The sequence below is a fragment of the Polyodon spathula genome, chromosome 16 (assembly GCF_017654505.1).
Source record: "Polyodon spathula isolate WHYD16114869_AA chromosome 16, ASM1765450v1, whole genome shotgun sequence".
NCBI classification, from domain to species: Eukaryota; Metazoa; Chordata; class Actinopteri; order Acipenseriformes; family Polyodontidae; genus Polyodon; species Polyodon spathula.
In genome coordinates, this window is record NC_054549.1 from 28300087 (window position 1) to 28327805 (window position 27719).

Genomic DNA, 27719 nt, shown 5'->3' on the forward strand with positions numbered 1-27719 from the left:
GAGTGAAATTAAAGTTGTGGCGTTCCAGTGATCTGCAAGACCATTACTTTTTTTTTTTTTTATTTGCCAAGAAGAGCTGAAGGGTGTTAATTGCTGATGCTAGTCTTTGGAGGCTGCTGCAGGCTGGGCCATGTGTCAGTCCTGAGAGAGACACACACAGCAGCTTTGCAAAGCATCAGCAAAAATAGAGAGTATGTTCATAAAGAACACTGTATGAAAAATGAAGCGGGCTTGACACCTCGAAACATTTATAGCACAAAAAATATCTCCTCATTTTATGTAACTAATTTCCAATACATTTCCTGATGGTATTGCTGATTATAGGTTGTGCCTGTTCAGTGGTTCTGTTAATCCTGTATTAATTTATTATAATTTTTCTCTATATCTGTCTGTGAGATTGTTTGTAAAACTGCCTAGATCTGAACTTCATAATTTCAAATCATGTAACAAAATGACCTATCAACTTGGCTGGTCCCACTTCCCCCCCTTGCTATATATGTAGAGCAGGTTGGGTCAGCAGAGTTGAAAAATCACATTGCCAAAGTGAAAAGAAAGACTATACACCTTACTTGTCACACACTTCCAGTTATTACTGGCTGAACAGTTATGAAACTCACTGGAGACACAGAACATATTTTTTGCTGGCAATGGCTGCTGAGAGGTAGAGTTCCTAAGAACTTCCAATCACTGTGTCTCCTGTGAGTCAGATTATTAGATTACTCTCCTGTGAGTCCAAGTTGAACTATTTTATTGTATACTTCCCAATTACCTGTGCACGATTTTCATCTTTATTTAAGACTGCTTTGTCCCAAGAGCCTGTTCATTTCTATAGTAAAATAGGAATCTCGGGTGAATGTTTACTATATTCTTCCTCACTGGAAAAGAAGAGCTTGTTGGCATGCTTACATTCCCTAAATGTACACTGTAAACCTCAAAGTCATTCTAAATAAATTAAATCAAGTTACATTAACCTAAAAATTCAAATTTTATTCTTAACACGTATCCATTTTAAGTTAGTTAAACATTCAGATTTATTTTAGTTGAGCAAACGTAAAAGGGTTAAGTAGAATCAGGGGACTAGATTCCCATCAGCCTTGCGGGACTTGTTCAATTTATTTTTGGAATTGTTTGTTGTTTATTGTGTTGTTGTTTTTTGTATATGCGGTTGCACAAGTCTGTTGTGTGTGCTTGTCTCTTGTGCCCCAACCTGCTCCCGTACATGTATTCTCTGTGTGTTGTGTGTGGCCACCCCCCACTCCGTGTTCAGTCTACGTTTGTGACCTCCCTCCCTTCTCCCTTTGTCTACATCTCTGCATCTATCTGGTTCCAGCACTTACAAATGCTGCCATAAGCACATAACCAGAATTGCTGCACTGGCAGCGAATAAATTTGCTTCTTGATTGCACACTCTTGATTGCCTCAGATAACGTTGTATTGTTTAATTAAATAAAAATGTCCAAGCTAACTTGACTATTAAAAAGTAAATCTAACTCAGATGGATTAAGTTACATCAATATACATGCTATGAGTTTAGTCAGCCCCAGAGAAAGTTGTAACAAAAACTAAATGAGTCGCTAAACTTAATTATATTAAGGCAACAAGCTTACTCTTTTTTTTTTTATTTTGCATAAACTTGACATCAGGGTTTACAGTGTAGTTTCAGCAGCAGGAGCACAGCTTCATTCTTTTTGTGGCGAGGTTAGAAAGATTGCAATCAAGTTCCAGTGTTGTTGTTTTTTTTCCCCCTTGGGCTAATCAGAGCTGTCCAAAGACTGAATCGTGAGCCATATATGACTCATTGAACTACACAACATGGCACTTGTAAAGTATCCCATGTAAGGGTTTAATGGTTTTGAAAAGAGTGCAAAGAAGGCGGCAGTACAATCCAAATACAGCATATTGATGTTTAATTAGCAGAAAACTAGTGAAGCGGTGTCTTAGTTTAGTTGTTTTTAAAAAACTTTTTTAGCGATATTATTTATATAAATATGGCCAAAAATCGGACAGCTCTGGCTATGTAAGGTAGCACAACCTATACATAACGGTCTGTGAAAAAATAACAAATACAACCACCACAATATAATAAATATATCTATATTGGCTATCAATAAGCTATTCTTTTTTTTAAAGAGTTAAAATACTAAACAAGTCGAAAACAAGGCAAGAGAATTTGAGTCAAATGTCAAATTGACGTACACGATGTTTAACCCGTCTGTGTCTAGGACCTTGTGGACTGTGGAGCTATCTGGTTCGTTGCAGTAGGGAGCTTGCAGACACTGCGCAATCATTTCATTTTTTCAAGCATCTTTATGTATTTGCGACCCTCTGAGATACGAAACAAGGGGCGCTTGTAGTAAAACGCCAGTGATGCCTTTTCAACTGTAAATGCAACCTACATATTGAATTTGATTATTATACAAGGAAATACCCCTAACTGGTCAATTTTAAGTTTATTTCTTTTCTTTCTTTTTTTAATCTTTTGTTATGTAGTGGATATTCCGCAGATTTTGTGATGAAGTGATACCAGAGGTATATATTTATAGCTGGGCGCATCAATGCACACAACTTCCCTCTTAATTTTTACTTAATTTCTTAAAGCGGCCTGGCATTGTATGCAAGGAGCTGGGCATGGACAGATTTGCATCAAGGTGTCCCGAGATCAACCGGCTAGCCTGAAGAATTCCTTAAAAGATTTTAAACGAAAACATTGAAATTACAGCAATGGAGAGACTTGTGCTGGTTATTTTCGTCTTGGGTAAGTTAGGATTGTTTTTCTTCGTAGGGAAATACAGCTCTCTGCAGTGAATATGTCTTTCAAGAATTGGGGTCATTCGCTACCTTTTTAATGCCCTAAAACGAACTTTAAATGTATTTACAGATTTTTAAGTAACTGTCAGGATTTGTGTTAAAGCTGTCCTCGAAAGAATATCAATTTCTATAGAATTTTTAAAACGTAGCAGTGGAATTAGTTCCAGAGTTCCACAGTATAGTAACTTTGTAACAGGTTAATCGTACTTATTTACTGGTTGCAAGTCCCAACTATTCAGTTAAAAATGCACGGTCTAGTTTCAGCATCTTTTAAATTTCTTTAGATTTCAAAATGGTAGCATAATTATATTTAGACTGTAAGGTTTCTGCTGGATAAACCTAGATTCAAATTAAACGACTGTAAAATGTTAAGCATATATTTTGTTCAACTGCTTTATGCAATGGCGCTGCAATGGAATTGGAGATGTTTACCTGTTCTTGTGTATTTACTGTATTGATACTTAGTTTATTTATTGATACCTATCTCTATGTGTATATTTGCACTTCTGTTATAAACTGGTATACATACAAAACACATTCCATTATCTATTATTATCAAAATCTGCACTGCCACTCTGGTCTAATCTGAATATCTGAATGGAATCAGATTTATTGACTAAAACATGATATGGATTCAATGGTTAAAAAAAACAAACACAAATGATTTATAAAGCTGCACTAAAATGTATTATTATTATTATTATTATTATTATTATTATTATTATTATTATTATTATTGTTGTTGTTGCTGTTCCAGACGGTTTTCCCTTGTATGAACTAATTTAAAAACGTACCCTTTGCTGTATGCCAGTTCCTCTTACTAAACATATATGGATATTTAATATGCAACATACATTACATTTACTGTACATGTCAATATACCATTTCATACAACATCAGACAAACCAAAAATATATAGCATACAAGGTATTGTATTTAATATATGACATAACATGTACAACTTCAATTTTTAGTAACAAATTGAATCTTAATACAAAGCATTGTTAATAATGTTAATAAGTAGAGCATTATGCACATATGTTAATTGTGCAATTCATTTTCAGAAAGCACAAATTAAAATACTTTTCACAAGGTTCATTAATTAGTAAAAATCTATTGATTTAAGATACTGGCTGTAGGCTTTTGCACATTTGATGTTGGTGATTGTTTAAAAAGAAAGGTGATAATTACAAGATGGCTGTGTGGTCCAGTGGTTAAAGAAAAAAGCCTTGTAACCAGGAGGTCCAGGGTTCAAATTCTGACTCACTGTGTGACCAGGAGCAAGTCACTTAACCTCCTTGTGCTCTGTCTTTTGGGTGAGACGTTGTAAATGACTCTGCAGCTGATGCATAGTTCACACACCCTAGTCTCTGTAAGTTGCCTTGGATAAAGGTGTCTGCTAAATAAAACAAATAATACATTTTGCAATTATTCTTTAATTAACCAGAAGAATGAATCTCATTACCAAAGGGGGTTGTCCAAGAGGGAATAGGCATTATAAAGTGATTTGAGTGATCTGAATATGTCCTGTAAATAGGTTTTTAATTTTAAACAAAGGTAAGATGTTGCTAGGTGATGCTTAAACAGGATGTGATCCTTGGCATGCAGAGTTCTATTCAAACAGCTTCAATAGCTTCAATAGGTGTTCACAAAGACCCGAAAATCCAATTTCCCATTAGCCTTAGCTATTTACCGCATTAAAATACTTGTGTTGTTCAAAAAGACTATCCTGTCCTATACCATAATGGAACTGACTGCTCCACTGACCATAGTAAAAGCAAAGCAAAGTGTAATAAGGCATAGTGAAAGCATGGTAAAGCACAGGTAAGCATTGTAGAAGTAAGGTAAAACATATTTAAAAATATGGTAAATGTATTGTATAACCATGGTAAAAGACAAAAGTAACATTACTAGATGGTACTGTACAGTAATTTATTTGTAAAAGCCTGCACGGCCCACCCCCCTCCACCCATCTTTGAAAGCGTTTCTGGTGTAAAAGTTTAAGGTGGTCAATGGGTGTGACACTGGCCATCTTTCTAATAGTACAGGGTCAGCATAGCTTTGTGGTGGACTATGTATAAGGAAAGTCTGTTGGACCTGACCCAACCAAATACACAAGGGGAGAAATTGAGACTGGAAACTACACTAGGCTGTACTGTATTCTTGGTTCTCAGTGTTTCACATGACTTGGGAAGGATATGCAGAGTAGAGCTATGAAACAGGTAGACAATGGGGAAGGAAAGGGCCTTAAAAGGTTTTTGTAGGTGCTGTTAGCTGCTGTCCTGTTTCACATTCCTGTTTTGCTGCTTTTTTTCTGGTACTGTTTTCCAAGAAAATGATATTTTCACCATGGGCTTATAGGATATACTAGGCCTTTAGATGTGTAAATACAAGCAACAGATTATCCTAGCTAGCAGATTAAGCCGGTATCTGGAATCTCTCACTCCAGTCACAAGCTTTGTAGCCTTTTACTTGAGACCAGACCAATATAGAGGACCTTGCTAAGCTTATTAAGAATGATCTATTTCTGTGCCTGTGCACTTGCTGGGTATATTGAGAGACCACTCTAAACAAAGAGCTAGTTGCTTCAAAGCCAGGTACAGTTAGAGACACACAGTATTCCACACAGATCTTCTTTATAACAACATTTTATGCACAAACATTAACCTGTTAAATACAGATCTTGGGGAATTTATGGAATAACTGCAGTACTCCATTACATATATGGAGTATATATATATATATATATATATATATATATATATATATATATATATATATATATATATATATATATATATATATATATATATATATATATATTTTGTATGTGTGATACTGAAAGCTTTCATACCATGGTTATAGTAGATAAGAATGGTAAAGCACAGACATAGATGGAGAAGCACCATAACTATAAAGTACAGTGCAATAACTGCAAAGTAAGCATAGAAAACAAAAGAAATGACCAGAGAAATGCACCATGATAAACTTTTAAAAGTGCTTATAAATTAATTAGATGAACCACCTTATTTATAAATGTTTCCAAGGTGACCAAAAACAGCAGCTTTATTTAGACGGTAACAACACCAATCCGGAATGCATCTGCTGCTTGTGTGGTTATTGTCAAGAAAGCGAATACAAGATGCCAGTTCAAAAGGGTTGTGAATTGCCCAGAAGACAGGCAGGCGATTTATTCTGAACTAAGGCTTTGGTTTGGAGTGCAACATATAAATGAGGATTATGCATTCCAGCTATTTGCATAACTTTCATGGAACAATGTGTGTGTCTGTGTGTGTCTCTGTGTGTGTGTGTGTGTGTGTGTGTGTGTGTGTGTGTGTGTGTGTGTGTGTGAGTCTTCTAATGCCTGTTTAAGAGACTGAGATTTGCCACCTGCTAGTGTCTCACATCATTTCAGTTGGGAACAGGGCTCTCATCCTAAATTTTGATAACACTACCTGAGCTCTTCAGCCGTCGTCCCAACAGCTGCTCAAATCTGACGGGTGTCACTTGCCAAAATGAGGTCATCGAGAGTTGTTGTCTGTGACTTTTGTTGTAATTTGAAAGACTGTTACAGGCAAAAAAAAAATCTCATTAGTAATTATGAAATCTTACTACACTCTATTAAGCATCATGTTATCAGTCTTTCTGACAGATAAGTGGAGACATGCATGTAAAGGACAAACACAGCATTTTCTTCCCTACATAACTTGCTTAGATAAACGTATCTATTTTATTTATTTATGCCGCAGCTGCTCCACTGCACCCTCACTAGATTAAAATGAATGGCATGCTGGAGTACAAGAGAACTGACATGCCATACATCTATGGTATGCTGCTGTGTCTCTATTTGGGTCTCTGTCATTGCCACTGACGCTGTGGAAGATGAGGAGTCATAAATAATAACAATAGAAAATGTAATTTAAGGCAGGCCTACTTGTGATGCATATTTGTTTAATGCAGTTATTACGTTATTAAAAGTTTTGATAATGTTAAGCGTGCTGAAAGTAGGCCAGATGCAAACCTCTTGGTGTATTTTAATATGTTTAATTGTATTAACAATGTACAAGTTTGAGATTTAAACAATAAATAATTTTTTATAATGACACTTATTGCTTGTATTGTTCATTTTTAAAAACATTTTAGAAATTATTATTATTATTATTATTATTATTATTATTATTATTATTATTATTATTATTATTAACAATGGTAGATCTAATTCCTTTTTAGATACAAATTTATTCTTCTGCTTGTTCATTTTCCAACGTTGTGCATACCCTATCCTTGTTAACCAGTGCATATAAAAAGACTGTATACTTTCGCTTTATACTTGAGGGTGTACAATACAATGTCATTTTGTTATAAAAACAAAACTATTACTTAGTTCCCACTGACACACAACCTTTTAACAAAGTTGCTGGAATGTTTAAATTGAGTTACGATGTTGCTACAAGGCTGTGTGTTAGCGGCTTCTCAATGACCGCATGAAGCATGTGAAGCTAGTGATCTAATATAAGTGCCGGTCGCCAATACGCGCCAGATCTGCTGGAAAATATTGTAAATAAGTGCCAAAGTTGTTTAATGGAAGTTTTACGGTATATCATCTATTTGTGCCTATAGTTATCTAGCTGGCCATCTAGTTACTGTACAGATTATCTTCAAAGGCATGCTGGGCTATCAGAGTGGCTGTGCTATGGTTCTGTAATGAGAGGCAGTACAATATAGTCCTGTGGATTGAAACCACCAAACCTATTTCAGTGCTAAGACAAAATTAAATTCAGGATAGTGCATTAACCATCTGCACAACCCAGCTACCTTATCGGAGACAGTGTTTAAATATAATGTTGATACAATAATTGATAATCGTGATATTGTTGATAATCTTATCTGGATTAATCGTGTTACGAACAGTATGACTCAGCGCCACTTATTTTTCATTATTTTCTCTTCTGATTTGTCCATAAAGAGATGCTGGGGGTGCCGTGTAAGTGCCCTGTAATTAAACTGTGAATTAAAAACATATATTCATTTATTTCTAAATGCAATTGGGCATCAGACTATTACTTTAATTCAAGTCCCTCTATATTGTGGGCAAGGACAGTGGTATGGTTTTATTTTAAGAAGGCAATCAGCTGCAGATCAGGGGAAAGGACTGAATGCAGTTTACCCAGGTAAAGGTTTTTTTTTTTTTTAAAAAGGAGATTTTTTATATTGTACAATGTTTATCTTTTTGAAATTATGGGTGGTTATTTTAGCATTAACAATGTTTCCTAGTTGCTATTATATATACATACTTCTTTGGGATATACACATTTTTTTACTGCATTAGTTGAAAAGTTGCTGCGATTTGCCTGTACCGCATCACTTCATGTGTTCTAGTTTGAACTCACTCCAATGTCCTAGCTGCAATGAGACCATATGACCCACAGAAAATGTACCAGGATGCAGCAGTTTATCTATATTGATGTTGAAAAACATGATCTGAAAGATCCTCAGTACAACAAAGGGGGCAGTAATTGCAGCAAAGAGGCAATTAGGAGATACAAGATTATATCTTAAAGCTAGCCCTGTATTAAGAGGTACAGTATATGCTAGATATATGCTAGTTATCAACCCACAAGTAAGCAAGAAAAAGAAAAGGGAAAGGCTGCCAAGACTCAGAAGAGCTACAGAAATGAAATATCTGCGAGGTAATGAGACTTCTTGTTTTCTTCTCCAAATGGTTGATACCTGACCCTGCTGGGAGGTGAGGAAATGAAAAAACCAAACACTGGGGAAATGTTTCAGACACTAAGAAAGTCATGAATTGCTAATGAAGTGCAGCTAGTGCAGCTTAATTGTGACTTCCACAGATACAATCACTTCATTAAACAATATTCAGTTTGTTTTGAATAGTGTTCTGGTAAGAGTCAGTGGTGCAAACAGGGTGTGCTTTGTACATTGTATAGAACACTAACTTCATTGTCACAATCATGTCCAGTTTTACATGTTGGCATATGTTTACAATAGTCTATAGTTCAGCTTTCTGTTCTCTGTGTTCTGTCTGTGTTGACTGTAAAGATAGTTTTGATAGAATAAGAATTCTACATTGTTGGACATTATAGTCATGTTCAGCTCCTCACTAAAATGTCTCTTTCTGTCTAATTGATTTTACACTAGTTAGTTTACATTTCCTAAGATATTGCTCTGTACCTGACATCTTGCTTCACTGAATGCTGGGCAGGTGAATAAGACAATACATTGTGGGCTAGCGTGAGGGAGAGGTCTGATGTATATTGCTGTATTACTTGAACCCTCTGATATCAGTATTTCAGCAGTGTATCTTTGGCATCCATTACAGTCCCAGCCCAGTGTAAATCTCTTCATACAGATTTACAGGTTATTCCCTCCTTTCAGGATGCTTTCACATCACCATTTCTTGGAGGTCACTTGGGCTAATTCAGGCCCTTAAACCTCAGGGTAAAGTTCTGTTTAGCCCAGTTAGCTTCATCACTACAGGGATCTCTTAATGTCCTTTGAATTAAGAATTATAGATACATCAGATACAAGCAGCACATTGATAGATGAAGGAATTGATTGCAGTTAATCATAGTAACCCTCTTTTCTTTAATTAAGAGGTTGAGGGAATATTGATTTGTTTTTTACTGAACTGATGCCTGTCGGCATTTCAGCAGTGGAAGAGCAGCTAACTCTCAGGAATGCTGTCAGTGTTTAAATCATGTGCAGCATTTATAATCCACTCTGAATAACTGAGCACCTAAGGACATGCAGTAATGTCTGGGATGGAACACAGCAGTCGTTTTGTATCTCTGCAGATGCAAATTATTATGTGGAGGTGGAAAGTTATCAACAAAAGTGAAAAAGATCTTAGCTTCTGACTCATACATCACCAGTAGCGAAGCTGTACATGCAGAGCTCTGAGGACCTAAACAGAACACGATTCACCTTAAATAAACTACAGTTTCCACTCAGAGGCTGTGACTGTCATGCTTGAACTGTATGCCTTGAACCAGCTTTATGGCAATTTTTGGTGAGGCCTCAGATGGAATAATTAATCAATTAGCAGTATTACATTCTTCTCTAAATTCTTCTTGTTTGAATACTCTTGCATTTGTTCTCGTTTGATCTCCTATTCTCATTATAAAATGTAAACCCTGTAGATAATATCTATAGAGATTTCGATTTAAAGTTGAGTGGGGGATTTTCTTTGCTGTGCTTTTATTAACATCTGAATTAACGACAAGAATGACAAAGAAAAAACAAGATGCAAGGTCTTACTGTTATTCCTGGCTCTGCATCTTTTGTTGGTCACTTGTGCTGGGAACCTGTCTACAGTGCACACACTATCACGTCAAGGAGGAGGCCATGATTCTTTCCACATCACTTAGCATTGAGCTGAAGTGCTGTATATGGGCACGAAAATGTCAAATGAATATTGCATGGGCATTGGATTTGGCATTCAGAAGACAGAGGTCCTTATATACCCTTTAGGTAAGGTAGTCTAAGTGCTATACAAAATCAATAAATAGAAATGGCTTGGAATGGGTGGGATTGTGAGAACACATGCACAATTGCAACATTTGGCTCACAGGTGAAATGAAAGAATGTACCTGTGAAAGGATCTGACACCTAGAGTGTGAATTCCACAATGGCACATTGAGAACATGGAAATTAAGTAATTAAGGAATCTGCTACTTTGCTATGCTTTTACTATGGTAAACTTTTATAGGGAATATGAGCAAAGAAGGCATTAAGGGCAATAGCAAATCTTTCACCATGGGAAATCATTCAACATTCAATATCAACATTTTAAAATTAACTCCCAATAACACCATAAATGGAACATGAAACGTTGGGCCTGATTTAGTACAATTTGCACCATTTTGCACCAACAATGTGACTCAGGGACTTTGTTACAGTTTGGTTGTCAAGAATTGCATATTGGTGTAAGAATCTTGATAAATAAGGCCCACTACTTAAACAAAATGCAATAGTGCATGCTTGTTCATTTCAATGCTTCAAATATGGTGATCCTATAATTATACTTTGTTACACATTGCTTACATGTTTAGGTGCATATGTGCACCACAAAAAGCAGAGTGCAAACCTACTTTACAATAATTACTAATCTAAGGAATTAAAGGGTGTATTTGTAATTAGCGTAAGATTATGTGATCAGATAATCTTAGCTTGAGCGGCTTGTAGGTGTTTATGGAAGTAAAATTGAGTTCAGTAATGGTGTGTGGGGCAGGACTGGTTTAAAAGAGTGAAAGACATAGAGAGAGAATTTTCTGTTTGTTCTTCTCAATCAATAATTAATAAATGCATGACAGTCAGAGTGGGAGAGGAAGGGGAGGCATTTTAACGACAGTGTTACTATACATTGATGCTTAAAAATAATTGACAGGCATGAGCTCTACCCGCTGCTTATTGTTGAATGCTATTCAAATTTAATTGAAGATACTGGCATTTTAGACTGAAGCCACTCAGAGCTAAATGTACTGCAGTTTGGTCCATGAGAGCTAATATAATGGTACATCACTAAAAAGAGAATCCAACATAATATATGTTAGCTTCTACAACAAGCATTGAGAGATCAAGCATCAAATAACTTTTTCATATTGAATGTTGCTGTGTGAATGTTTTTTTTTACAGAATTGCGTTTCGGAGTCATTCATGACAAAATGACCAGGTGAATTGCACTGTTCCACATTACAATTTGGTAATCAGATGCAGAACTTGATTTAAGGAAAGTAATTCTACAAATTCAACTGTTAAACAGAGGTTTAAACATACTTTCTTTTCCAAGAGTCCATGAATGTTCTGTGGTTATTTCACTAACAAAGCTCTCTTCCTTCGTGGAATAACTACAATAGCTAATGTGGTACATGTTTGCTGGGCAAATCAAGTATTATCCAAATATTAACTAGAGTTAAGGCTCAGTATTCACCAGTTAAAAACTGCAGTTAATATCTGTTTTATGAAACTTGTATTTATCAAACTCTCATTAAAAATAATTCACCCAGAGAAATCAGTGATGCTGTGGGGTGGTGTCAGAGGGCACCCTTGATAGTTTTTTGAGCAGCAACCTGAATTGTTTTTGGTCATGGGACCCTGCATTAACCAATTGGGATGAACATTTCAGTCTTTTTACCAAAGCATGTTAAGTCAGAGAACAATATGTATTTATTTTTTTTGCGGTTGACTGCTAACTACCTTACATTCCCTATGAGGTCCATATGGGATCATTGAATTAGTGCTTAGAAAACTATATGTTGTGAACCACTTGTCTGCAAAATCATGTATTTACTATGAGAAGATGCTATTCTACTGAGAAACTACTTTAATGAAAATGTGTTAGAAGAAATCTGTTGTTTCTATTTATGTCAAGCTTTTTCGTTACTCTCCCTTAGGTTCTTTCTTGTTTCTTCTGGGTGCCTCTGAAGAGCCCACCAGAGGATTGTTTACCACCAGTCCGGTCAGCACTCAGTGGATGTCTCCCCAACTAGAGCCCCTGGACTCTTCAGAACAGGCCGAGCTTGCACCTCCTGAGTTGGCTGGCCCTGGCATTCCTGATTTCCTGACTACCTCCCAGGAGTCAGGCTTCTCCAGCGAAGAGAATGAAGAGCTCAAGGGGATACAGTTAGATTACTTCTCAGATGATCTGAATGACACCGCTTTGGTTACAGGGTCTCCAGGAGGTACATAGATGGAGTGCCATTACCTATGCTTCTTTCAGATTCTTGGTTCTGGAGCTGGCATACTGCGTGTCCATTATTAAAAGTCTGTTTTTTATTACTAAATATAGTTTATTATCCAAAACTGGGGGTATGTCCATAACTTTTTAATGTGGTATATGGGGATGATGCTTGCTTAGGACATTAGCACAAGTTCTTGAGAGTGTCAGAATCTGAAAATATAAGGAGATTCCTATTTGTTTGTCTTTACCTGTGTCACACTTACATCTCGAACATCGCTGAAATGTGATACTGGAGTCTGGGGAGGCAGTATATAGAGAACCTTGTCCGGATGTCTGTATGTTAAACTTGGACATGTACATACAGTGTATGCAGGTTGTGGTATCTATATTTTTATATAACTGTTGGGTCTCTATATTTACAGTCATGATGAGGATGTATCTATTTTACTAACATACTTGTTATTCACGAAACTGTGCCAGTTAAATAACTCAAGATTTGTGAATTGGGAACAGTGTTGAAATATACATCTAGTATTAGTATAAAGTATTAGTTCATTAAAGGTGTATTGTACAGTATGATAAATATGCTTGTTGTATAACACATGGATTTCACATGGATAACTTCGTAGTTCCAAAATCTATGTTCAAAATCTATGATCACTGGGAATACATAATTCACTGTCAGCACAATTCAGTGCTTGTATAATCCTGTCCAGCCTACACCACATAGTACATACAGAGCCCACTTTTCCCAATTCCCAAATGTTCAAGTAACAGCCGGGCCTCTGTCTTCCCTTTCATTAGCTGAGGTAGCAAAATCACTCCCTCGCTACTGGAGCAGAGAACATTAATCTCCATCACTTCACTGAAAGCTGTGCTAAAATATGAGTGCATCTGTAACCCTTGCATGGGAGAAGTTGGCATTTTCAGTAAACCCTGCTGCCTATGATCCACGTCAGTCAGTCAAGAGCACTCAAAACTCCACATTGACAGGTTGGAGAACAGTACATGTCAGAACGAGTGATGGGATAACTGTTTGGAATGTAAAGTTAGAGCTGTTTCAGAATACTATAAAAGTGCAAAGTGTTTTGAACTTTCATTCGTTTCCATTCAAACTGAACTCACAGGCTGATCTAATTTATTATTTCATGGATTCGTGTAGGGTTAAGGGGATTGTGAACATCTGAATAGAAGTGACTGTTAAATAATGAAATAGTAAATTGAATCAGCATTGTCAGCTTAATATGAATGGAAACTAATGGAGGGTTTGTCTTTTGTAATATTGGTTTGTTTAATAGCCTACTGTATAATTTATCAATTAGAATTACGTTCTTTTCAATTCGGTTCAAGGGGAGACATTCTGTTTTTGTCAGTCTTTTCGTTTTCGTTTGCCATCACTCTTTTCATTAGGGTACAATGATTCAGTGTAATTCGTTTTGATGAGTACTACAGTTATAGAAGCACAGTAAAATTATTGGTCAGAAAGGGGCTCTGTAGTATTTGGACAGTACTCTGTTTAGATTTCTGTGACTACAACTAGTGTAAGAGAATCACAGTAAATAGTTTGTTCTAGTACCACATTTATTCATACCCTGGAATTTAATTTTAATTATGTTGCCGCTACCTATGTAGCGGCTGTCAAAAATGACCAAATAACAAAATAACATGTACGTTATGAAAAGTCTGTCTGGCTAGCAAAACCTGTTTTATTAAATAGCAGAGCTACTGAAGATCTGTCAGTGTGTTTGTCAACAAGATTCAAGTCAAGGAGTCAAGGTGTTATTCACCACAAGGTTCCCTCACTTTACATGCATGCAAAGATAAAATACACTGTGGATCAACTGGCAAACTGTAGCATCCTCTAATTACAGGTGAACAGTGGTCCCAAAGATTTTATAGCATTTCAATATTTAGAACAATTTACTGCAAAGATTGGAATAGTATTACAAGACATTGGTAAAGACTGTTGTAGAAAGAGGTGGTCAAAAGCCGTCTTTAGTTTTATTCAAAGTATTATGGTTTAGTGTTAAATCTATTACTTTTGTGCACTGTACATATCCCCACATATATGTATTTTTCAATCAAAATTGCATTTGTTTTGATATTTTTAGTCACTGTCTCTGAAGTGCTGTCAGTTCTTTGTACTTAAAATCAAGTTATGACCACCAGTTAACTTGCCTCGTTTTGTTCCAAAATGCGATGGCCCGGCAGCCAGTTTCTGCCAGCAGTTTATATACCTAAGAACAAAATGCTGATATGTTTGGGTTCCCTTTGAAATGCTAATTGAACTTTAATTAAAGCTGGTTTGTCTTTGAGTATTATCACATTTAATTAAGTCATTAAACAGGTGCACAAACAAGCCTTTCTCCTGTAAATTTACATTCCTTAAGGTGTGACCACTCAAGGGTAAGAGATATTCTCACATGAAAATGCAATTTTCATTGAAATTTCAATTTTAAAACTAGGGCAGGCCCCTGAGCTGGGCTGCAGTGGGAGTCAGAGACACACCGTCTGCTTTTTGACAGCCTGCCCAGGTATGACAGGTATCTGGTCAAAGGGGATGGTACCCTGCTGGTATAAGTCACCTCTGTATTTTATTACAGCACCAGGGAACCCCCCTGGATTGCATCAATCCACTATAGGAATGATGCAATCCAGGGTGATACACTAGTGCTGGACAAAGGTGTGCAGGGTGTCATACAGTCAGGGGAGTGTGGGTTAGTGTCCTGGTGGTGCAGAGTTGCTGTTCTGTGCTGGGGGTTCCACAGTGAGCCTTGCACTGGCTCTGGCGCTTCTGCAGGTTATGGAGGCAAAATAGACCAGGACTGTTTCTCTTAATCTCACTCCCTGTTGGCCAGATAGATACCTGATGCCTGATACTTTCTGTGTAGCCTGGGTGTAAAGAGGAAATTGCAGGAGACCTATTGACCTTCCATCCTCCTGAGATTTTAGGATAATTGGAAAATATAAATTGGGAACATAAATGGGGGTAAAATAATTGGGCACTTAAAATGAAAGGGAAAAAAGAAAAAGGTGAGTGCTTTTTCTGATGACTTGTTTCTTTCATCCAAAATGCATTCCTTATCCAATATCTTTTATAAATCTCTGATTCTATGTGGTTTGCTTGGACATCTTGTGAAACTAGTGTTTGTCTAAAGGTTTCACATCCAAAAGAGTAGCCGTGATGCCAAATTGCGGTTGTCAAGTTCTATAGCTTTCAATTTGTGAGAATCCTGATTTATTTGTGAAAAAGTAAGAAAAAAATGTATATAAAAACCATGGTTATCACAAAGGTACATTAGCAGTGGATCTAACATCACACATGCATTTTTATATGCTTTACCATACCTCTCTGGGCTTTAGAGTGCTTACCTATGCTTTACCCGTCATTACACTTTGCTAGGCGTTTACTGTGGGAGACTTCTATAAGGGAAATAGCTCTTGAAAGTACCAGCCCCAGTTATGACAATGTAAGATGATAGCAGACAATCACTAATCTAACAATAACCCCCATTTCTCAGCTTATCTTATCTGGGGCCATGTGTTTGCAAAATGGAACACCTGTCTGGACTATATCAAAAGCAGCTGAGCAGCATTCTATAAGTTTAGAAACTCCAGATACACTAAAGCACCCTTATCGGATTTCAAGTGACCAGGCTTGAAAGCATAGAGAGAGTGCATCTTCACTTTTGTTTTGTCACTACCACCTTACATGACTGGTATCTCTGTTTCAAATGTACTTCCTTGACTCACACTAGATGCCAGTATCCAACACCAAAACTAAAAGCACTTTTAAGAGAATTCATAACAAATTGAAATGGTTTACCCTTTTATATAAATATATAAACAAAGATATTTAGTTGATGTCTATGAATCTCAGTGATGAAGATTGTAATTCTGTAATCAGGGCAAGATTTAAGGTGCCTGTGCATACCCTTATCCAATTGTGGTAAAACTTGGCTACACCCATATACATATAGTAAATGTGACACATATTTACATGTACACAGTAGGTCATGACAGTTTCCCTTGTAACTTATTCCGACACGGATTGTTCTCCAGTCTGTCAGTAAGACAGTTGTAGCTGGGGATGTATGTTATTAACATACTTGCTGATTTTTCAGCCCTCCAAGGGTTTAAGCCCTCTGTGATACACAGATGATGTCCTACACAAGCTGTTACTGCAGACTGATAATTGTGAGCCTGACCTTAATGTTTAATGCAGAGCTAACTGCAATGTCTGGAGCTGGCTGGCACCTGGACAGGCACAGATGCTACGGGATGAAGCAAACTCTGCTTCGCCCGAGAATCTTTTATATGGCAGAGTTCACCCCGTGTCTCATTACTGAAAGCTGAGAACTGCTTCTAGAAGGCAGACAATGCGATCGTGATTATGAGCTGCAGTCTGTGAGGTTGCAATAAGCATGGTCTCTTTCTCCCTCCATCATTCACTGTATGCTAATTAAAGGATTTCAATAACGGAGGCTTATTTTTTTCCTTAAGGGGTATGTGCACTGCCTTCAGTTCTTATTTCATCAAATATTTTGCTAGCTCTGCTATAAAGTTTATCAGTACCACCTAACAGTGAATGTAAAATGGAACTCATGTTTTGGTAAATTATTATTTATTTATTTCCTGGCAGACAACCTTATTCAGGGTGACTTACAATTGTTACAAAATAGAACAAAGTATTGCATTGTAAAATATCACATTACAAGTTATCACATTATAAAATATCACAGAATATCATAATACAGATAAGAGCAGTTATTATGAAAGTACAACACAATCAAATTCAAGAGCAAAATAAAGAATACAGTAAATTATAAGTAAGAGCAAGTTTGACTAAGAGCAGCTAAACCTTATAGTAAATATTTGCTTATATGAGTGAAGTCCAGTAAGAACACGTAGTAAGTACGATAAATGGATGAGAATGATTTCATATAAGAGCAATTCCAAAAAACGTGAGTATGGTTACCTATAAGAGTAAAATCTAATACAAGATACAATAAGTAGTTATAGTTAGGAGTAGTAGATAAATGCAGCAAGGCATGGAGCAGTCCAGTGCAAGTACAAGCTGATGCAAGTACTGGTACAAGTGGGTACCATATAGTCTAGTATGGTCGAGAATTGTGAGGTTTACAGATGCTGTCTGAACAGGTGTGTCTTGAGGAGGTGCCGGATGGTGGACAGGGACTGAGCATATTGAGTTATTACCTGTCTGTGAGCTTGTCTGGAAAAATACAACTGCCTGGGACTGAACAGACATCCTCTTTTCATTCAAATCATGTGACAAAATGACCCTTAAACTTGGTTGGTTCCTCCTGCTCTCACATTATCCCATGGTTTGGATGGAATGAGGAAGGCTGGTCAGTGCTAGGCAGATAGAATCCTCCAGATAAGCAAGGTCAAAGCCATGTACAATGAAACCACTTACACATTAATAGAAAGACAAGGAAAAGGTGAATGAAGAAATAAAATGACATTAGAAGCTACATTAAGTGAAAATGTCATAAACATACATAAAGAAGTGACTTACTAACTCCATACTCTTTCTTGCTTGGCTAAGGTCCCATATGGTAGGCAATATATCCATCTCTGTATCTATATGCTTGTTGTAATTATTAATTTTTTCGTTAATTTTTTAGTAGGTTACAATCCTACTCCTTTACAACCATCATCTTCACCAGAAAGGACAGCAAGCGATGGGGATTCCACTCTCTCTCTCTCCTCATCTGAGCCCCCCAAACCAAGACGGACCAACACCCCCATCCGAGAGCTGTGGAAAGAGCAAGGAGAAACTACTTCAAACCAGTCAGAACCTGTGCATTCCACTTTGCCCATGGCACCAAGCTCTTCCCCCAAGTCGACTGATCAAAGAGACACACACGTGGTTGCAGTGACAGAGGAAGACTGGCACGCCACATTGCTTGCTGAAATGACAACGTTCCCAGATGCTGAAGGCTCAAGTTATGGACCTTTCAAACAGCCGGGTTTGTTGTCTTTATCGACAGCTGAGGCGGATACTAACACAACTCCCGAAAGACCTTCCATGGTTTATTCAACAGTCATTGGAAGTGACATACTGCTAGACACAGTTGCCATGGTAACCACAATGCACAGGAGAACTGACAGCGAGACCCCTGATAGTGGTCCTAGTAGAACCACAGTTATTCACGCTGCTTCTTCCACTTTAATTCCCTGGAATGAACCACAGGGTTTGACGGAAAGCATAGAGCCATATTTCAGACAGTCACTCACGGAGACTGGCAGTGTGAAAACAGAATTGCCTCAGGTGTCTCCACAGGTAAGCACACCCATAGGGAGACTAGTTAACTGATTCATGTTGGATTTTCATCTGTCTTTCATGTATATGGTTTCAATGTGACAAGTCTGCAAGGTGTTTAAATAGTTCTGGGGTGATACATGGCCATTCTTCAATAATTACTACCTCTAATTCCTGGAGGAAAGACTGTTCCTTATATCAGTAGCTTGATCAAAAACTGTTATATTTAATGATCAGTGGTCCTAACTGTCCTAACTATGGCTGACCAAGACCCAATTGAAACAGTTTTGGATCTTCTGCTGATGAAATAGAACAAGTCTGATTTCAAATTGCTTTCAAGGCATAAGATCTAGACAAACCTAAATAAGGAGCTCATCAAATTAAGCTTTATTAAAAAAATGTTTTTTTTCTAGACAGCTTGCTCTTTGTCACACAAAGTTGCAGGGAACACTGTTGAGGCAGTGGTAGGGCGAGAGCTATTTTAAGGGTACATTTTTATGTAGCAAACAAATTGTTTACCACATAAAGATTTACATTAAAAAGAAAAAAATAAGGAAAAAGATGCATTTCGTAACACCCCCAGTAGCACTACAAGGCTTTCATATTTAATTTCATTCTTTTTTTTGTCCCCACCTCTTTAAATTGCTATCGCTATTGAAGTTGCCTGCAAGGAGCCAATACCCAGAATACACAGGTGCACAATGTCGCAGACTCTTTTGGACAAAATCACCAGCGCTTCTGATAATTTGAATTGCATTAACGATGATAAATAAACAAGAAAAAAAGAAACTAATATATATATATATATATATATATATATATATATATATATATATATATATATATATATATATATATATATATATATATATATTTCTGTTTTTAGTCAGGATTTCTTTGTTTTATCTTTGCAGGTTATTTGTACTGACTGGAGTGAGCTAACTGGGAAAGGTTATGTTATTCTCAACATGTCTGAAAATAATGACTGTGTAAGTCTTTTTTTTAACCCAGTGTTCATTCTGGAAGTGAGCTTGTATGAATGGGTTATATGCACTGCTACTATTAGTCATATACATGCTACACAATCTGTTTCACTTTTTTTTTCAATGTATACATCAGTTGATAGTTTAGGTTTACACTCAAGCCTACAATGTCTTTTCTATGTCTATTATGTATAATTGTTTCACTGTATGTTTCATTACATTTGATGGATAATAACCTATGGATGAAACCACCAGTGTAACATAAAGTTAAAATAAATCTGCTGAGCCTATCTGTATACTATCATTTTGAAAGACCTTACAATTCACAAGCTAGTTTATTGGGTAAATCTACTGTTATGATGTCTATGCACATCTACACATAGTATTTATTTTATATATTTATATATATATATATATATATATATATATATATATATATATATATATATATATATATATATATATATAATATATATATATATATGTATTGCACCCTGTCAGCTTCATTGAAATGTAGGAAGGGAACGTATCATACAAACATTCCACAAGAATACAGTGTTTATCCTGTAAACATTAAGAATACTGAAAACTTATTTTGTGTTCACTTATCCCCCCGATCATAATACAGTTTACTTATTTTGTTGAATTTTGTTTGTTAGTTTTCTTACAGGGAAATTGTTAAAAAATAGTATATCTCTGTATTTGTTCATCTTTGTATCTGATTGATCAGTACATTGCTAATCTATTAAACTACAGTTTTTAATAACAGCACGTTATATAAAGGATTTTATAATGTCCATAATCGCATGTGGTTTTGAATTTTATCTTACACTGCTAGGAAAGAACACATTAACATCAAAAGTATTCATGACCAGTTATGCTCTTGCATTAGTCTATACTCAACATCTCTGTATTTATTAGTAGTTTACTCCATCATTTTCCTTCCAGACTGATTGACGTCTATACCACAATATATATGTAAATGAAGCATTTCCTTATTTTAAATAGCTCAGTCCAATTCATGACACAAGCAGCTGCAGCCAGCTTCCCAAACAGTTTGACATCACCATGGAAACAGTGAAAACCCTTTGTTAGAATCAGCATGACCTTTTCTGTTGTCAAGGCAAGCGTGAATTCAAGGACACAGAGGAGGCATGAAGTGCTGGAGAAAATATATGTCAGGAAAGCAGACCAAGGAATGAAGAGGCATTCTACACTAGGAACTTTCTAGAATGTTCTTGGGATGTCAGTATGATTCTGGTTGTTCTAGAGCAGTAAGAATGATCTTGGTGCATTTATAATCAGGCCTGCAGTCATACAGACTTGGAGCTTGTTATCTCCTATCTACAGGATATGATATCATCCATAGGTCAGCCACTGCCCCACTATTTCAAATACATTTAATTTTATGAAATATAAGCTAACCTACAGTACCACTAACCCACTGCAAGACCCCAGTAAGCACTACTGGTAGTAATTCTATCCTTGTGTCATGTTTAGATTTTGATGGCATGTTTAGAGTTACGAAGACAATCAACCCAGGATCTGATAGTGGATCATTCATTTTCCTATCTTTTATGGCCACTGACAGAATTACAGTGGCGATCAATGGTAATTCAAATAACTTTTTTTAAATGCTGATGTAACGTCAGATGGAAAACCATTTTGAAGCTTTGATGAAGATTGATTGCTGTTTGCCCATTTTCCTAACACATCACTAGTATACATTTAGCCATTTTTAGACAGCACAGTGAATGTAGTAAATTAAATTGTGCTGTCCTTGAACTAAATAGTGGTCCCTGTGCGCACTTCTCATCGGCTACTAAATGTGATTTAGGTTTGATCTGTCTAAGAAAGACAGCATTACATTTACTTTATAGCATTATCTATTGCTCTTACATTTGTAACCTTTGCTACTGAAAAAAAACAAAAAAACAAATTAAGTTTTATCAAAACAAACCATCAAGAAATAACTTACAGCTATTGAAGTAGGAGCTGTCTAGCACTTTCTGGGCTGACTGAAAAGCTTTCAGATGTCTTAATGTTCCTATCTTGTAATGGAGCTAACTCTTTGTACATTTTTTATAGTAAATATATATATATATATATATAAAGATAATTTACTTTATATCTACCTGAAGACACCTCTCATAGAGACACACGTGTACTAGAAGTTTACCTAATGAAATATAGATGGACTTCTGTGGAGAGTCATCTCTGTGTGCACATGATCTTCAAATGGTCTTGAACGTTAGGGAAAAAAAAAAAAAAAAACATAGAACTGTTTAAATGTGAAGGTTTGCAGAGTGATATAGGTTTTGCTAAGAAAAACTGTTTAAACAGACTTTTCTGCCCTGCAAGTATGAAACCTGTGTTGGCAGTCAACACCTCCACTGTTTCTGGTTAGATGGAAGCTGAATCTTGCAGTGGAGCTGAGCAAGAAATAAACCGTCGTTTGCACTGATTATCATGTAGATTTGTGGAGAACTCTTATACATATGAAGTTCCATGTAGTTTTGTAGAGGTTTCAGTATCAAAAAGTACAAGTGCTCTGTGGAAAAAAAAATACATAAGCTGTTTAAATTAAATTCCAGGTAGAATTCTGGTTCTGCAGCAGTCTACTATCACTTACTGATGATAAATTATATACAAGGAAAATGAAATCCCTAATAGGAACCAGTGGTCATTTCTCCTGGTTGTATATTGCAGATAGGTACTAAAAAGAAAACCTATTACATTTTTTGTCCAGTGTTTTGAAAAATCTTTCTGTGATTGCTGATAAGATGCTGTCACTGATCAGCCACTCTCTAACATGCCCCATTGCCTCTTTTTGCATTAGGAGCTCTTCCGAGTGGAGAACGGGGACAGGCTCCTGGCCATGCTGGAAAAGGCTTTCTCCAGGAAGATGGACAACCCCCAGGAAACCTGGTTCATTTCTCTAAGCAAGCCAAACAGACAGGACAAGCAGTTGCTGATGACACTGGCTGGTGAACAAGGTAAGCTTTACCGTGGAGTTTTGATCCTGAAAAATTAAGTGCTGTACTGACTGACATTTTGACATAAATAAAATGCTTTTAAACACCTTAGGTCAAATAGTATATACCAACACAAATCTCAGAATTGTCCCACAACACTCTCTCTCTCTCTCTCTCTCTCTCTCTCTCTCTCTCTCTCTCTCTCTCTCTCTCTCTCTCTCTCTCTCTCTCTCTCTCTCTCTCTCTCTCTCTCTCTCTATATCTATCTATCTATCTATCTATCTATCTATCTATCTATCTATCTATCTATCTATATATATATATATATATATATATATATATATATATATATATATATATATATATATATATATATATAGATAGATATATATATATATATATAGATATAGATATACATACAGTGCACTCCATTTATATGAAGCACATCCGTCCCGGATGATTTGATTCTTAAAAGTGGACTGATATGATTACTGTGGTGCAGAGTCAAACTTAGTATGAGACTGATAAGGACTTGTTCCCTGGCTGCAGTGTAATGGGTTGACCGCTAGATGTCACGAGTTCCTGCATGTATGCACACCCACAGCTGCTTTCATTAACGAATTAAGGAAAATAGTCACTTGGTTACCTGCTTGTTAAATTTAATGGCACCTCAATAGAAATGGCTTTGCTGGTAGCTTTGTGATGGGGGTATAGAGGCGTAAGGAAGCAGAAGTAGCAAAAAGAAACCAAAACTCAAGTAAGAGATCTAGTGTTTGTTCCACACAAAGTACCTGATCATTTACTCTGTCCTCGGTCACTCCGTCACATTACAGTTAGCAAAAGCGTGCCATCAGCAGTTCAAATACAGTATACAAATGTCAATGGTGCTCAATCATTGAGGACAATACATCAAAACAAGTCTGGTAAGTACCCATTCGCGAACCATATACTAGTTCTAATATACAAATGAGTTCAGACGTCCTTAGGATAAAATGATGGTTACATGAACTCTTCGTTAACAGAAGCAATCCCACGGATCAAAAGTTCAACGTAAATGCGTTAGATACTGTATGAATAAAAGACATACTTACGTTTTAGAGTTATGATTCAAATCTGTGTTTGTGTCACTGTGTGTATTACCATATAACATAGAACACATATATATATTATATATATATATATAATAGATATATATTACACATATGCTTTATGTTTTAAACAAACTCTAATTTGAAATAATTTTTTTCTCTTTATTTTCTCTGTTTGTAGGGGTAATACCCACAAAAGATGTACTCTCCATGCTTGGAGAAATCAGGAAAAGCTTATATGATGTAAGAAATAATTTTTTTACACATTCCAAAAGTAAAGCATGTCAGATTGCTGCCAGTACACAATGCTGCATAGATCTTGGCTGCTGAATATTGTAATGTGTCAGCCCTCCTCTAAACAGGTGAATAACTGAAAAAAGACAAACGTAAAAATACTCCACTAGGCAGAAGCTTAGAAAGTCCAACATAGTTTTTGTATTCATCAGCCAAGGTCAATATCACTTTGCTGCCTGACAAGAAAACAAATTTTGAAAGTAATAAAGACTAGCAAAAGAAAACAGAACCAAAATATACCTACAATTAATTATAGCAATTCTAAAAGAAACTTATAATACAAAAGTTGTTCTCAAGTACTTGTAGCTAACAAAATCAAAACTGCACATTTAAGACCTATTTAGCTAATGGAAGTGCAAAACAGGTAATATTTATGAAATTGTTTTGTTAGCTACAATCACTTTAAAACATTGCCAAGGAATTGTATTAAGTTATTAATATTACTACATATTCTACAATTTAATGTTTTTGTACAGTACTTATGGATGAAAAATCTTGTTTCGCTACTCTCAAGAATTTACCATTTAAAACCTACAAATAGGCAAATTGGCTTACTCTGAATTCCAGACATTTCAATTTTTTGTTCCTCTATTTTCATCACTGTTTTTTAGATTGGAATCCAGAACTACACCAGCGCTACCAGTTGCCAGTCTCGCCCCACTCAGTCTCGCAGTGACTATGGGAAGCTCTTTGTTGTGCTGGTCATTATCGGATCCATCTGTGTGGTCATCATAGTGTCCGGCCTCATCTATATCTGTTGGCAAAGACGTCTCCCAAAGCTGAAGGACATGGTAAGTCAGGATACAATGTCTAGCAAAAGGTGCAGTGCCTCATACTTTTTATTACAAATAATTTGTATATGTTTAAAAAGGCTGTTGTAAATATTAGCTATACAGGTGATCTTCGATAATGCTAAAGCCTAATGCAATGCTTATTTTCCTATGGCACAGAATGCACAGAAAGCAAAACTGTGAAAGAATGTAATAAACACTTCTCCAGGAATCCTATCTTACTGTAAAATTGTACATTATTGTGAGATACTGCATCTTTACTATTCTAACAAAGGATTTCAGAATGTGTGAAGTGAAGTTGTGTGAGAAGACCTCACTTATGCATATGGTGTACAGTTGATATGGGGCCTGATCAGGTCCTAATTCCTGTACTGTAACACATACAGTGAATGGGGAAAGGAAACCATATAAAACATTGCTTACGATATTTTTAAAGCAAGCAGTGATTCATTTTTTTCTTCTTTTTAAATTGCTTCAGTCACACAGTGAGGAACTTCATTTTGTGGAGAATGGTTGCCATGACAACCCGACACTGGACGTCACCATCGACAGCCAATCAGAGATGCAAGAGAAGAAGCCCAATGTGAATGGGGTTGCCATGGACGGGGTGGACAACTGGCACATCTCAATTAACAAGACAGCAAAAGAGCAAGGGGACAATTATGAAGAAGACACACATCTTTAACAGAAAAAAAAACAGTCAGACTTAATGTGGCAACATGTTTCAGATGACTTGTGCCATTTTGAGAAATACCTGCTAATTCAGCTATGAGCTTACTGTTTAAGCTTATGTCAACAAAAAATAATATCAGCACCATTAGAAGAAAGCTTTGGGGATTTACAGTGTTAAAGAAGGTTTCTGAAAGTTCACGGGGAAGACTGTCAGTGTTTCTGATAGACATGTTTTTACCAAAGCAGAGAACAATCCAAATAGCCTAAGAACGAAAACAGAAAAGTGTTTAGGAAAATGTATTTCACTGTTAATCTTTTATTTCATCTCACAATGTCGTGTTTCATCAATAGGAATATGATAGATTTAGGATCAACAAACTGTTCAACAGTTTACTACATCTTGAAAATGAGATTCTGTCTGTATATAGAGATGAAGACCACAGGTATTTACATAGCGAGTGGCTTAACCCTCACATGTAGAATACATACAACCATAAATGACTGTGAAACAGAGGAGCTTTTGGTCACATCAAAGAATAGTTCTGAGGACAGACCTAAAATGAGCTAAACTGTCACTGTGGTTTCTGACCCCTGTCGGTGAGATGAGATGAGGTTAAAAGCGTTATCACAATGAATGTCAGATGATGTTTGCCAGTCTCTTTTGCATAGTGGTTAAGACGCTTGCTTGCTTGCTTGCAGTGCACGTGGTAGCTGGTACACCCCCAGCCTCCTCCCCTGTTACATCATTTTAAAAAGTATAATAGGTAGCAAGATTTCAGTTTATGTATATTTTCTTAGACGTACGTGGCATGACAGAAACACCACAAAATTCCAGTTAAATTATCTCAATCTCAATACAGCCGCCATACAACTTATAAACATGCACTGTGCTATAGTAATGCGTTTAGTGATGTTTATAAGCAGGTCAATAAATTACCCTTGGAGGGAAACTCTAGCTTGATTAACATAGGGATAAAGCAGATGGCCGACACTGTGTTATATTGACCTGGCTGAATAGAAAACATGCAGCATTCAAGCTTTAGTATCGGAGCAAGGTGGCAGTTGCTGTGTTCTAATAATTCTGAACAGACATCGACAGAGCATTGAGTCTATCATAATGGCCCTCATAGTATGTAGTTTACAATCAACTCACTTAACATATTTTCAGATCTACTGTTTTTTGATGAGACTGTGTTAAGGTGCTTTCACCTGAGTTCAGGGGCTAGTCTTCAGTTCTTGTTGCCTGCTAATGATACATGTAGGCTAGACAAGCCAACGTGTTTTTATATTAGTAAGTTCCAACACCCTCTAGTGCACAGCTGCCTACTGCCAGAATTACAACAGGGTACTTATCCAAATTAGCTGCTCACTACGTGTCGCTGGCTCTTATATAAAAACATTTTGGTTGATCTAGTCCAGTGGTTCCAAACTGTGGTCCACAAACAACTCCCAAAATTCAGTTACGTAGATCTTGCAAAAAACAATTTCTGCAGAATCATACGTCGTTTCAAAAGAGTGACACGTTTTATCAAATTGGACACAGTACTTGACTCGTAACCCAGTGCTTTGAAATGTATCTGTAAAAATATGTTCTGCTTGTCACATAGGATTTCATTTACTCCTTCCATTTCTCTAGCACTTTTAGATTAGCCTGTTTTGCCTTGTCTAATAATGTTTACCAGAAAGGAAGAAGTCTTGGTGATAATCCCTGAGCTGTGTGATGAGGTAACTTGATGTAATCCTGCTTTGGCCAATATATCTGTGTTTTTTTTTTTTTTTTCAGTGGTCAGTGTATTTCTCTATCAGCTTATTTCTATGCTTGAATTTACTGATGATTTATGGTGTTTTTGAGTAAATATAGTCACTGTCAACTTTTGGTTTAGCTTAGCTAGGTCAGTTTGACCGCTGCATTTTAAATATTGTGCATAAGAAAACTGTATTTAGTGTATCGTGCATTTAGTGTATCAATATTGAAGACATGAAGACTTTTTTTTCACGTAATATCAACACTAAATCTTTGAAACTGGTTTGAAAAGGAGCATTTCTGTAAAACTATATATGTTAATGTCTTGATAGTTTACACAATTCCTTTCATAGCAAATGGTACACATAACTTGGCAAG

The 27719-nt window shown here is 36.4% G+C and overlaps 1 protein-coding gene across 4 annotated transcripts; it reads left to right on the top strand.

Moving 5' to 3' along the window:
• The first annotated feature begins 2236 nt into the window (after nt 1–2236).
• Nucleotides 2237–27624, top strand: LOC121329329 (podocalyxin-like protein 2). 4 transcript variants are annotated; one of them, XM_041274885.1, is made up of 9 exons: nt 2237–2755; nt 12222–12509; nt 18157–18815; nt 19709–19783; nt 21278–21388; nt 22617–22773; nt 24022–24083; nt 24746–24925; nt 25404–27624. In XM_041274885.1, exons 1-9 carry the CDS (start codon nt 2722–2724, stop codon nt 25608–25610), a joined length of 1773 nt encoding a protein of 590 aa, XP_041130819.1. In that variant the 5' UTR covers nt 2237–2721; the 3' UTR covers nt 25611–27624. The 4 variants fall into 4 exon arrangements, with proteins under 4 accessions (XP_041130819.1, XP_041130820.1, XP_041130821.1 ...); XM_041274886.1 differs by having other exon boundaries at nt 18160–18815; XM_041274887.1 differs by lacking the exon at nt 21278–21388.
• Nucleotides 27625–27719: the final 95 nt, after the last annotated feature.